Source organism: Juglans microcarpa x Juglans regia, chromosome 1D, assembly GCF_004785595.1.
Source record: "Juglans microcarpa x Juglans regia isolate MS1-56 chromosome 1D, Jm3101_v1.0, whole genome shotgun sequence".
NCBI lineage: Eukaryota > Viridiplantae > Streptophyta > Magnoliopsida > Fagales > Juglandaceae > Juglans > Juglans microcarpa x Juglans regia.
The window spans coordinates 44762533-44775151 of NC_054594.1; the positions used below are offsets into that span (position 1 = coordinate 44762533).

The 12619-nt window shown below is 34.5% G+C and overlaps 1 protein-coding gene across 1 annotated transcript; it reads right to left on the reverse strand.

The window, feature by feature from the left end:
- Window positions 1-662: 662 nt before the first annotated feature.
- LOC121260132 (zinc finger protein 1-like) lies at window positions 663-2054 on the reverse strand. The gene has a single exon (XM_041161979.1). It carries the CDS (start codon window positions 1985-1987, stop codon window positions 872-874), a length of 1116 nt encoding a protein of 371 aa, XP_041017913.1. The 5' UTR covers window positions 1988-2054; the 3' UTR covers window positions 663-871.
- Between the last annotated feature and the right edge of the window lie 10565 nt (window positions 2055-12619).

A 12619-nucleotide genomic window follows, 5' to 3' on the forward strand; every position in this document is an offset into this window, starting at 1 on the left:
GGGCCATCTTATTAAATCACAATTTCTTTTTAGAAAAATGAATGACAACCGTAAGCTTCCAAACACGAGCACATCTCTTGGACCATTCCTCACATGATAGTAATTAGAATATGGATCGATGAGCTAGCTAGCCAGCCTTTGATCAAAGAGTCAGTCACAGAACGTCACCTGGTTCAGGCGCCGTACATCCCATGATATTCATACCTGGCCATTAGGATCAACCCCACCTTCCTCCAAGCCCCAATTAATTCACATTCGAATCCTTCATATGAAAAAAATGGCAAAGGCAAGACTAGTATTCGAAGAGATCATAAAATTTAATTTCTTTTTTATTTAAATTAGGAAAAGATAGAATTTAATCTCAGGCCATGAGATTATAGACTTTTTCTTGCATGTATTGTTGAGAAATCAAATGCTAATTCATTAATGGCTAAAAGCATTGAGGAATTATTGCCCCCCAAAATTAAAGAATGTTAGCTGATCATTTTACAGGTCGATCGAGTTTTAATTTTACAGCTATAACAGCTGTTAATATTTAATGCGTGTGGTATCACATGAGATCAGCAACTTCCAAAATAATTCCACTCTCTCTCTCTCTATATATATATATATAGACCTGGTAATTAAGGCTACCAAATCACTTGTTCTTTAGACAAAAAGCATTTACAAAAGTTCCATAGACCATGGGCATGATCATTAATTTCCAAGTTATGAATTGCGAAGCCAAAGCTACACAGAATGATCTCTTGTTCTTTAGCCAAAAAGCATTTATAAAAGTTGAAACTGAACATAAAATTGAAAAATCACCTCTAAAAAAAAAAAAAAAAAAAACCAACTAACAAGATCAGAGAGAGAGTGGTCATGTATGTAGTTAGAGTTTAAGGGACAAGTCGAGCTTCTGCAACTCATCTTGTTTAGTCCTCAAACGGCCAACCCTATCCCACCAAAACCCTCCGTCAGTAGCCGGAGTGAACTTCCGGCTGCTATCGAATCTTACAGCCCCACCAGTCCCGGACGACGCCACTGCCATTCCCGTGTGAAAATTCTCCGGTGCAAGCCGCCCAATGGCTGGTTGTTGATCAATAGACTGTCTTGACCACCCATTTTGTCCGTACAGATTAGGGGAGCCAAAGTTAGATGACTGGTAGGAGGGCTTATGAATCATGGAGTGTACCTGAATGCCAAGAGACCTATTGAAAGAACCATGCAAAGGTAAAGAAGCCATGATAGGATATCGGTTTCCAAAAGCTGCACCTATTTTCTGACTTCTTTTTGCCAGTGTCCGCTCTCGTTTATGCGCATTTTGATGCCCTCCGAGTGCCTGTGAGCTATAGAATTTTCTTTGGCAATAGTTGCATGAGAAAACCCGGGGCTCGGTTTCATAACCTTGACCTGGAGGAGTGTCCGAAGAGGTTCTCGATGAGTTTACATCGACTGAATCGATGAGATTGAGTTCTGGCTTCGAACCGTGATTGGGATCCTTGCTGAAGAGGCTTAGATCCAACACAAGATCAGGATTTGAGCCTGGCGGGTTTTTCTGATCTTGTTCTTGTTGTCCTCCCCCCTTTGGGATTCCCGAAAAGGGTTTTTGGCATGGTTGAGCATCTGAAAATGAGATGATGGTTGAAGTATCAGGGGAACGTGGTTCTGTAATTGGAAGGCCCATATGGAGAAAGTGGTGCGTGAGAACAGCTTCCTCCTTGTACTGGGCGTGATGAAAGTTTGGGTTTTCAAGCAAGGAAGGTGAAATATTTATTGTTGTAGAGATCGATAGATGTTCTGTACTATGTAAAGAAGGACGATGTATCACTGTTTTACAGTTACAAGGTCTTAATATATCCCAACACTTGGAGTAATCGTGAGTGTGTGGGCGCGTGCGCATTTGAGAGAGAGAGAGAGAGAGAGAGTTTGTGTGCCATAAAGCAACCTTTTGATCGACACTGATGAGGAACACCCATGTACCACCTTTCCTAGCCATATACCCCATTCAGTGTTTTTTTAATCTTCTGTTGTCTTCCCACTCTTGTCTCCTTACATTTTCTTGTCTTTCGGTCCCCTTTTTTGGATATAGTAAAGGGTAGTATAACTCATGACAGACTAAAAATCCAAGGTACGACATATAATAATCTGCTTTTCTGGATTCCATCCAGAATTATATATGTAGGTGTATAGAATGGACGTGTCTTAAAAAAGGTGTGGTTTTTGTATAGTTTCAACAGGGTTGGAGGATTTTCAAAATCTTCCCACAGACTATTCTGTCCTTATCCTGCATAATGGCTTATATCCGTCAAACAAACAATGACATCTCTAATGAATCGTCCCTTGATATGGCAGTATTTTGTTATATACTTAATTAATGGCATATATATATACCTGATCATCACGTACAATATTTAGTGAATATATATATATATATATATATATATAAGAGTAGTACTACATGCAGCGTCGTTCATGATCAGTCGTCATCATCTCCACATTATTGCAACTCCATCAGAGAACTTTGTGTAAATTTTGATGATCAATCTAGGTTTGTCTATAAATGCCAAACTGATTATGAAGCGCGGATGCATTAATATCAAAGTATAATGTATGATGATCAGTACCATATATATCATCATGACGATATATAGCAGCATTAATATATATATATATATATATATATATATATTATGATTAAAATATGACAATGAGAGAATGCATGATGATTGAAGTTAATGCTTGGAAGGATCATCTGGCCTCATGGGAATTATTTGAAGTGGGGTACTTTCTGTTCAGCTTGATCTTCACTTTCATCTGATGGATGGAATCAGCTATTATATATACGGACGAAATATCTACCTTTTCTTGCTCTATCTCATCCAGCTAGATCAGAGAACACATGAGCTAGCTTTTTTAACACTTTGATCAATTAATTAATATTAGAACCTGCAATCAGACCTCCCTCCCGGCCGGCTGTTCACCCAAAAAAGGAAAGAGGATTTGCACGTACATGAGTCCAACAAGCTAGTGACTAGAACTCAAGATCTATTAAAATACTCGATTAGTTATTTACTACAAAATGATATTTTTTATTAAGACAAATCAATTCTCATTTTAAATAACTCATCATAAATACTATTTTTTTTCCCGGCAGCAAAAGCTAGTGACTAGAACTCATGACCTGTTAAAATACAGTGTGTATATATATATATATATATATACAGATAGATAGATAGCATTAATATACGCATGCAGTAGTGGTGCAAAAATCCAAAAAGTAAATTAAGCATCATGAAACACACACACATATATATATATATATATATATATATTTATATATACACATATGTCAATTGGTTGATTATGAAAAATTGTTTGTTTATTTAATTACTACGTATGAACATGATGATAACCTAGCTACTTTGCTTTTTATTTGACTTTGGTCTTTGAATTTGAGGTTATATATAATATAATAATAATAATTTACTTTAATTATAAGATTCATTAAATCTGGCGGGCGGGCGGGCGGGCGGCGTGATCTCATAAGCTTGCATGTTGAATATTAGTGCACTACTTGATGTTGCAAATTATGGGGAATTTGAAACTTTAGGACAAGTAAAACTTCATTGACGACGTTGCATGTCTAATATTCTTTTAAATTTGTTCAATGGGTTTTTTTTCTTCACATTCATCATTGAGCTGATCACTTTCTCTCATCTGCAGGAAGTTAGAATGTAATTATTTTATTCCTGTTTTACTAATTTGGTACATCTTCACCACGATAGCTTAGCTATATCTAGGCAGTACTACTTTCATATTATAGGTTTGGAGACGGGAACCTCTCACACACCATCCTAATTTAGATCCATCTTAGGGACTGATCAGTGAGATCATCAGACTGCATGCGAACGTTAGCTAAGAAGATTAGGTAAAATGTTAGTAGTTCATGATCAAGGCCTGCAGATATATATATATACCTGGATTGATGATAAGATCATGACATGACAACAAGCTGAAAATTGTTTATTTATAGTTTGTTATTTTATAAAAATGATATATAATTTGAGAAGAGCAACAAGAATATATATATATATATAGTATAGTACTGTCGATTATTTAATTTCTCGAATGAACAATATATTCATGAATATTGTCATGACAATGTCATGATCAGTACGCACTAATATTAATAGTCTTCATGAGGCTATCATGTATTCATGAATGTCCAATTGTCTTAATGTATATGCCATGTTTTTTTCGAGAGATATATAACACATGAGTTATTTCTTGATCGATCGTTTGTCTTTTCCATCCTCGAGTGATCTCTTTTCCCACCTTCTACCTCTTTTAGCTCCTTTTTTTTTCTTCAAGACAAGTATTGTCTTGATTATATGATCTCACGTACGTCAGAAAATAAAATAAAATAAAATAATTGAGGCCGAATCTAAAGAAATCCTAAAAGGCAACGTACGTAGATCATTTTTAACGTCAAAAGCTAGCATGACGAGCTAGAATTATCCCCGTGAGGATTCTATATATATATAGACCAATCAGCCACTAATATATATTTATGTTAATCCTTAAATTATACATTCTGTCTGATCAGGTCAAATTTTGCAGTCATTTCAATAATTATCCAATTCCTTAAACACCCATACTCTCTAATCAGCTCTCTCTCTCTCTCTCTGCCACCCAGATCATCGATCGAGTGACATTATATTCAGATCAGAGTGTCATATCAAGTTGATTTAAGTGATCAGATATAGTTGAATGTTTGGTAAAATGTTAGGTAAGCCTCCACATGACTTTGCAATGCCTATTACTCATCTAATTTACATAAGTTTAGGAATCTGTTAAGCGATGGACTATAGACTTATATAGTCAATATCTAATCATCAATAACACGAAGTCGAACAGAACAAAAGTTTCAACAGGAGCTTGCTTTTAATTTCTTTCTCTCTCTTTTTTTTTTTTTAAAAGAAAAATATTCACGTTGCCTTAGGAAGTAATTCTTTGACATTTGATGGATAAGTGAGAACCATCTTTCAAGATCACACAAGGCTGATAATCTTTTGTTCGTGTTTTCTGGGGTTATTTTTTTCTTCATGAGCAAGGAAAATGACAAGGAAAAAGCAAGTTCTGTCGGTATGGTATAATTTAAAAAAGTCATAGGGTGGAAGGTAGCAATATTATATATTATTGCATTAAAAAAAGACCCAACATATGTAGGGAAAAATATTATTTGTTCTGATTTAGATGTGTGAACTCGATCTCCAGGTCGGAAGTTGTGTTTGAATGTTGAATTCATAAATTGAGTTGAGTTGAGATAAGATGATAAAATATTGTTAGAATATTATTTTTTAGTATTATTATTATTTTAAAATTTAAAAAAATTAAATTATTTATTATATTTTATATTGAAATTTTAAAAAGTTGTAATGATGAATTGAAATGAGTTTAAGAATCAAACTGTGGAGGAGTACTATTACTTTTAATTGATCATATAATTATTTATAAATTTAGAAATAAAAGTAATGACTTATAAGAGCTGGTGCACAAATATTCTGACTGGTTACAAATAAGTAATTTTCTTATAGTGATGATCACCATGCAAGGAATCACGTACCTAGACAAGTACAACTTCAAACTGTAGTACGTACGTTGGCTTCATTTGATTGCAATAACCTTGAATTTCGGCTCCTAGCGGAGGCAGGGGGACGGAGGGAGCCTAGCCCCGCTATATATATATATTTAAAAAAAACCTAGACGAAACCACGTCGTTTTGTCATTATAGAAAAACGACATCGTTTGGTATGAGTTAATTTATCCCCCACGACTCCCCTTCCCCCTTCCCATTCTCAAAATCGAATCACTTTCTTTCAGTTCTCTCTCTGTCGCTCGTCTCTGCACTGTGTCCGGCCTCTGCTCATCTTCATCGCTATCTGTGTCCATCACCGTCATCATCTCTCTCTGTGTCTGTCGCATCATCGTTGTCGAAGGTAAGCTCCAAATCCGAACCTCTTAGTTTTAGTATTTTATTTTATTTTATTTTATTTTTGTTGAGTTATGGAGATTGGAGGAAGATTAAGATTAAATGGAGATGGAGGATGAGATTTGTGAACTGTGTTATGGAGAATCTTTATTGTGCATGTGATTTGTGAATGTAAACTATCGTGATTCGTGAATCTGTGATTTTATGCATGGGTTTTAGATTAGAACCCTAAATTAATTTACTAATTTAGGATTCCAATCCAAATAAATACAGGCGCCTCTTTTATATGGTATGTCTTTTTATTCTAATGTTGTCTATTAATTCATGTTAATCTGGCTTTTTTCCCACCATTAAAGCTAATTAAACGTAAATATTGACGGATTATAGTTGATTTTAGTTACTTAATAAAGAAATCAGCATCATAACCATAGATTTGAAGATGCATTTGTTACTAAAGTTTTGTTGGGCTTATTAATTATTGGTTTTCCATAGATTGTGTAATAGTTTTTATTTTATTTTTTCTTGTACAAGGGTTATAATGTCTTTTAATATCTTTTAATTGTGCTTTTGGGCTCGTGCGTGCTACTATTGGAAATAAATATATTTACTAATTAATCAGTTAAAAAATATTTCAAAAATTTGCACTAATTAGAAATGAGACTAATAATATGGAATTAATCATGTTATTGATTTTGGGCAGCATTGTTTTTATATATGATACTCCTTACAATATTGGCCGGCCATTATATATTTGAGTTTTGTAGTGAGACTATCCATACAAGAAAAAAAAATAACAACAAATGGACAATATCTTACTAGAAAAAAATATTGGTTTACTAGAGATATGATTATAAACTTTTCGTTACATTAAATGATTATATACAAATTTATATTCTAATTGAGTATTAAAATTAATGTTATTTTTCACTATTTTCAATCCAAATGAAACGTCAGTGTTTTGTTGACTGAAACATCACAATTTCGAGGTATATTCATCAACCCACGAGGCAATGCCATCGGGTATACATTTTTATTCCTTTTTTTTTTTTTTTTACGTTGTAGCCACCCCTAGAAACATAAAAGGATAAAAACTCAAACAACTCCTATGAACTGAGAGCTAGAAAAATTAAAACAAAATAACATATAAAATATAGTTTGACAACATTTAAATTGGTATTGGTCCTTAAATATTCTCTGGTATATCAATGCATCAGGGGTCTGCATATAAATCTGGACCTACAGAGAACGTGAGATCCAAGTTCCAAAGAAGAAATGTTAGAGAGTTGTGCTCCTTGTGATGCATATAGAAATATAGAAAAAAAATTCTTAAAAATTCAGAGTTGATAGTGCAGGCTTATAATATGATGTCTATTTTGATTTTGTATGCTTATTTTATAAAATGAATTATAATAATGAAAAGGTTAGTAGCATGTTGAAATTTGACTATGCATGCTTATTTTATAAAACAAATTATAATAACAAAAATGTTAGTGGCATGTTTTGATTGTTGATCCCTATGTGTTGATTGTTGATATTAGTGGCATATTTTTGTTTTAATTTCATACTTGTTGCTTGTTTTGGAGAATGACTTCCTCTACTCCATCAGATTTCAGTGATAGTTGTCTTACCCATACCGGGCCTACCCCAACACCTATATACCCAGCACTAACCCTACGAACCCTAGTCCTAACCCCACAGAACTTTTCCCTGCCTCCAAACCCACACAAAGCAAGAAACATGTTTTCATAGTTTGATCTCACTTTATCAAACTAGAGAGTGGTGAACCCAATAACCTCCAAGTAAAGTGTAACAACTATGATAAACTCTATGGATGTCACTATAAGAAATATGGTACATCATAGTTAAATGTGCACTTAGAAGAACAATGCAAGAATAGTCAAATATTGAAATCCTTACAAGAGAAGAGTTAATTTAGACTAGAGATTAGACTAAAACAAATTGTGGTTGGGAGTAGTAGGGATTCTATGTTGAAAGGGTATACTAAGTATGACCCCCTGATGAGTGTAGAAGAAAGTTAGTTCGTATGGTTATCATGGATGAACTACCTTTTCAGTTTGTGGAGGGGAGATGGTTCCAAGAATATTCCAATTACTCGGAACCTAAGTTTGTCTAATTTTTTATCACAAGGGCGAGACGATTGGGAAGGTCTTGGAGACCGCAATAAAGGAGCGGGGGTTGGCACTGGTGTTTCAACAGTTACAGTTGATAATGTCTCGTCTAATGATGTCGCATTGAGATATCTTAAGACCTATATTGGAGAGGTAAATAAGACAATCTTGAGTGGTGATTGTTTACATGTTAGATGCGCTACACATATTTTGAATTTAATTGTGTCTGATGGCTTGAGAGATGTTGATGACTCAGTTGCACGAGTTAGAATGGTTGTGAGATTTGTGAGATATTCTCCTACTAGATTGGAGAAATTTAAAACCGTTGCAAGGAATGCAGGCATAATATCTAAGAAGAGTCTTTGTACTGATGTTCTTACAAGATGGAACTCAACATTCTTGATGTTGGAAGCTGCCCAAGAATATAAGACAACTTTTGAATTATTGGGTAATAAAGACATCCAATATATCTAATATTTTGATAAGCACGGGGAATTAAGAGAACCTATTAATGATGATTGGGAGGTGGTTGATATCTTTGAAGATTTGTTAAGACTTTTCTATGAGGTAACATTGAAAATATATGGTTTTTTGTACCCTACATCCAATGAGTTTACTCAACAACTATGTAAGGTGAAAAAAGAATTGGATAACATGTGTATGAGTGACCATACTAGGATGTGGGAGATGACATTGATGATAAGGGTCAAATATATCAAGTATTGGAGGGATTTGAGTAGGCAAAATATTTTGTTATATTTGGTTGTTATTTTTTACCCCAGCTCAAGATTGATGGCATGATATATGGTTTGAGACTTGTGCACGAGGCCGCATGGGCTGAACTTATTGGGGGCGTGGTTAGAGACACCATCGATAGATTATTTGATGAGTTTATTGTGATCAGGAGTGGTAGCGCACGTACACTTATACCTACCCTAGTACCTCCTCCACAAGTTGGGGCGGGGAAAAAACGTAGGTTGGTATGGGCCCAAAACCTCTCACAGAACTCCTAACTAGTCCGTCAATCTATAGAGGCGAAGTTAGAGGTAGACTGATATTTGGCAGGGGATCTTCTCCCATATACGGAAGGGTTTGATATATTAGTTTGTTGGAAGATCAATGCCATGAAGTATCTCATTCTTAGAAAGAGAGCCCACAATATTTTGGTCATCCTTATTAGCACCATAGCTTCAAAGTCAGCCTTTAGTACCAGAGGGCGCATATTGGATCCATTATGAAGTTCTTTGTCCCTTGCCACATTTGAGGCATTGATTTGCACGTAAAATTAGATCAAAATGATTCAAATTCATGTTTCGAATGTTCTTGACTTTAATGAGGCCAACGAGGAGGAGAGTGGTGATCAATCTGGATCTGGCAATCGTTGATTTCATTTTATTATTTTTATTTATTTTATTTATATTCATTTCATCGGTATTAATTTCAAATATAATTGTTGTAGCCATACATGATATGACGTCTACCTCCACTGCGGTATTTCACCATATTGGACCCCGACCCACCATTGCCATTATTTCATAGGTTTGTACAATTTGTATTGTCCCTTATTTTTTTTTTTCGTATTTATATAATTTTTTGGTATCTAATTGTTTTTATAATTTTACTATCATATGCACACCTCAAGCATCAATCTTAATTCCAAGTCGAAATTCAAATGATATATTCTCAATGTCGTATCTTGATCCCCATCTCATCTTGATTAGTCAGATTTTAATTTTAATTTTTTCATTTGTTTCTTGTTTATAATTCTAATTTATCTTCTTATTAAATTGTTAATGTTTCAGATTTTTTGATCCCATGACTCAGGCAACACTAAATTCTATTTCCATCATTGGCCACCCGCCCCAAATGTGAAAATCAAAGTTCAAAGTTCTTCATTGTCACTCGTATCATTTATGTTTAATTGATAATTGTATTTAGATTTTACATATTCAATTCTTCATAATGTTGATACAATCATAATGTCCATTTTATGTTTGTAATTTTATAATTGTTTTATCTTAATTTGTATTATTCTAATAGTTTAGTTATTATAGTTTTATTATAAATTCTATCATTGTAAATTATATTAACTTAGGAGTTAGGAGTTAGGACTAGAGTATTAGTAGTACTTCTTTAATATTTTTTTTCTCTTAATTTATATTTTTTTAATTATAAATTCAATTTATTGCTATTTAAAAAATTATATATATTTTTATTGCTGGGTCTAAAATGATCCAAAAATAGCTTCTGAGCCCATGACCTATTTGGGGATACAGGAAGCGAACGGATAGGATATCTGCACCCGCACCCTGATATCCAGATGAGATACCCTGCCTCCGCACCATGAGGACAAGTATTGGGGGAGAAAACCTCACTCCCATCCCATGCAGGACGGGGGGTGGGGAGGGGGTTCCCCACACTGTTTATAGTGCGGATAACATTTTAATTTCTTGCAAACACGTATTTTTTTTTTTTTTTTGAGTTGGGAGAGGGGATTTTAAACTCCAGACCTCCATTTTAAATACTGAAAATTATGTCAATCAAATCACATATTTTTAACCTCTCGCATTCACGTACGTATGGACGGGATAGAATAGAAAATAAAGAAAGACTGAGCACGCCCTTTCCTCAAATTTGCTCTTTCCACCGTATGAAGTTGATCATGCTAGCTTTCTCTTTCATTCTTTCAGGGAAATGAAATGGAAGTTGAGAAAGTACAGTTTCCCTCTCCACAAACAAGGTCTGGATGTGCCTGTACAGAACAGAACAGAACAGACTTAGGGATGAGTCCAAATGTAGTCCCACGTGCAGAAATGAAACTCAGGCAAGAAGCCAACGGGACATTCCCACATGTCAATAGGAGAGGCAGTTTTGTCGTTACATGTTGATAAAAGGCGTACGTGGGGACGGCCAGCATGACAAATGGCCGACAAGTAGATGGGGGTAAGGATTCAAGAAGTTGATTTATGGAGCCTCTAAATTGCTTTCTTATGGGTGCCGTCCCATTCTATTTGCTAAAACAACTCTGCATCTTTTTCATAAAACAAAAACTACCAAAGTAAAAAGGAGCCCAGACCCCCACCACCCCCACACCCCTCTCTCCCCCAATCGAGATAAGCATCAGGTCTTTTTTTTTTTTTTTTTTTTTTTTTTTTTTTTTTTTTATGTTTTTGTTTTTTTCTCTAAATAAATTAGTGAAACACAAAAAGAAAGAGATACTGATGATAGATGAAGATCTAGCAAGATTAATAGAAAGTCATTGGCTTTTGAGTGCACTTACTTTTGAAAATGTATTTTTTGCTTGTCCTAGTCAGTGAATACCAAATATGATTCCTTGTGTTGTCTTTTGCTTGCTTTGTCCAATCAATCTGGACCCAAAATCAAAGGTAGAGATTTTCTGTCTGGCTACGTATGTGGGTGTGAATGAGTAGTTTGGAGAGAAAGTTAGGGACTTCCCATCACTGTCTCATCCGCATAAGAAAGATCTGAGGATATGCATTACTACTCAAAAAGGACAATTGTAGTCTTCTGATCTCTTCTTCAAAAGTCACAGTAGAACTCATGAACACCTCTCTCTCTCTCTCTCTCTCTCTCTGCCTCTCTCTCTCTCTATATATAGGTAGCTAGGTTTGGCTGCCCTCCATTGTTACGCAAGCAAGGGAATTGAGACATCATATCAGTAGAGTAATCATGGTATGAACATTTCTGGCCAGATTCTCTGACCCAAATTCCCATCTACACGTTTTTTATTTTTTATTTGTGGTCGAGCTCTGGAGTGTGTATATGTCTGTGTATATATATCTCTTAATTAAATACATCATATCTTAAAGTTTCAACAATATTCTGAGGCTACTCCTACCTTTCCAAAATTTAACATTATTTACCAGCTATTGGTTTAAATCCATTTTCAAACCTGCACTGCCATTCCTACGGCTAGCAGTAGTACTAGAAATATTATCAGGATATATAAACGTAGTATCATAATTTCATTTTACATATCTATAGGTCGAGCAAACTTGCGCAGAACCTCCATTCTTGTACTGTCTTATATAACAATCATAACAAAAATACAAATAATAATATTATTACCATTTTTTTATATAAAAAAAACTCACTAATTAATAAGAATAATCTCAATTAACAAGACTGTTGAAATTATGGACCATTTAGTAATTTAAATTAGAGAGAGTTTATGGTTATAACCATTATCTCTCGTGAGGAAAGCTATTCGGCCCCCTAATGGTACCGCCCGGAAAAATTTTTTTTTTATTTAATAATTAAGGAAGTGATTTTAAGAGTATTGATATATTTTTTTATTTTTTAAAAATATTTAAGTATATTAAAAAATGTAAATAAAAAATTAAAAAAAAAAAAAAAAAACTCAAATATAGGTGCGGTCAAATAGAGCGGCAGAATAGCCCGGCTTTATCTCACTTTCATCCCACTTTCACCCCCACCCCTCTCTCTCTAGTGAGAATTAACAAATGCTGTCTATTTGGGTGATCGACAAAGTTAC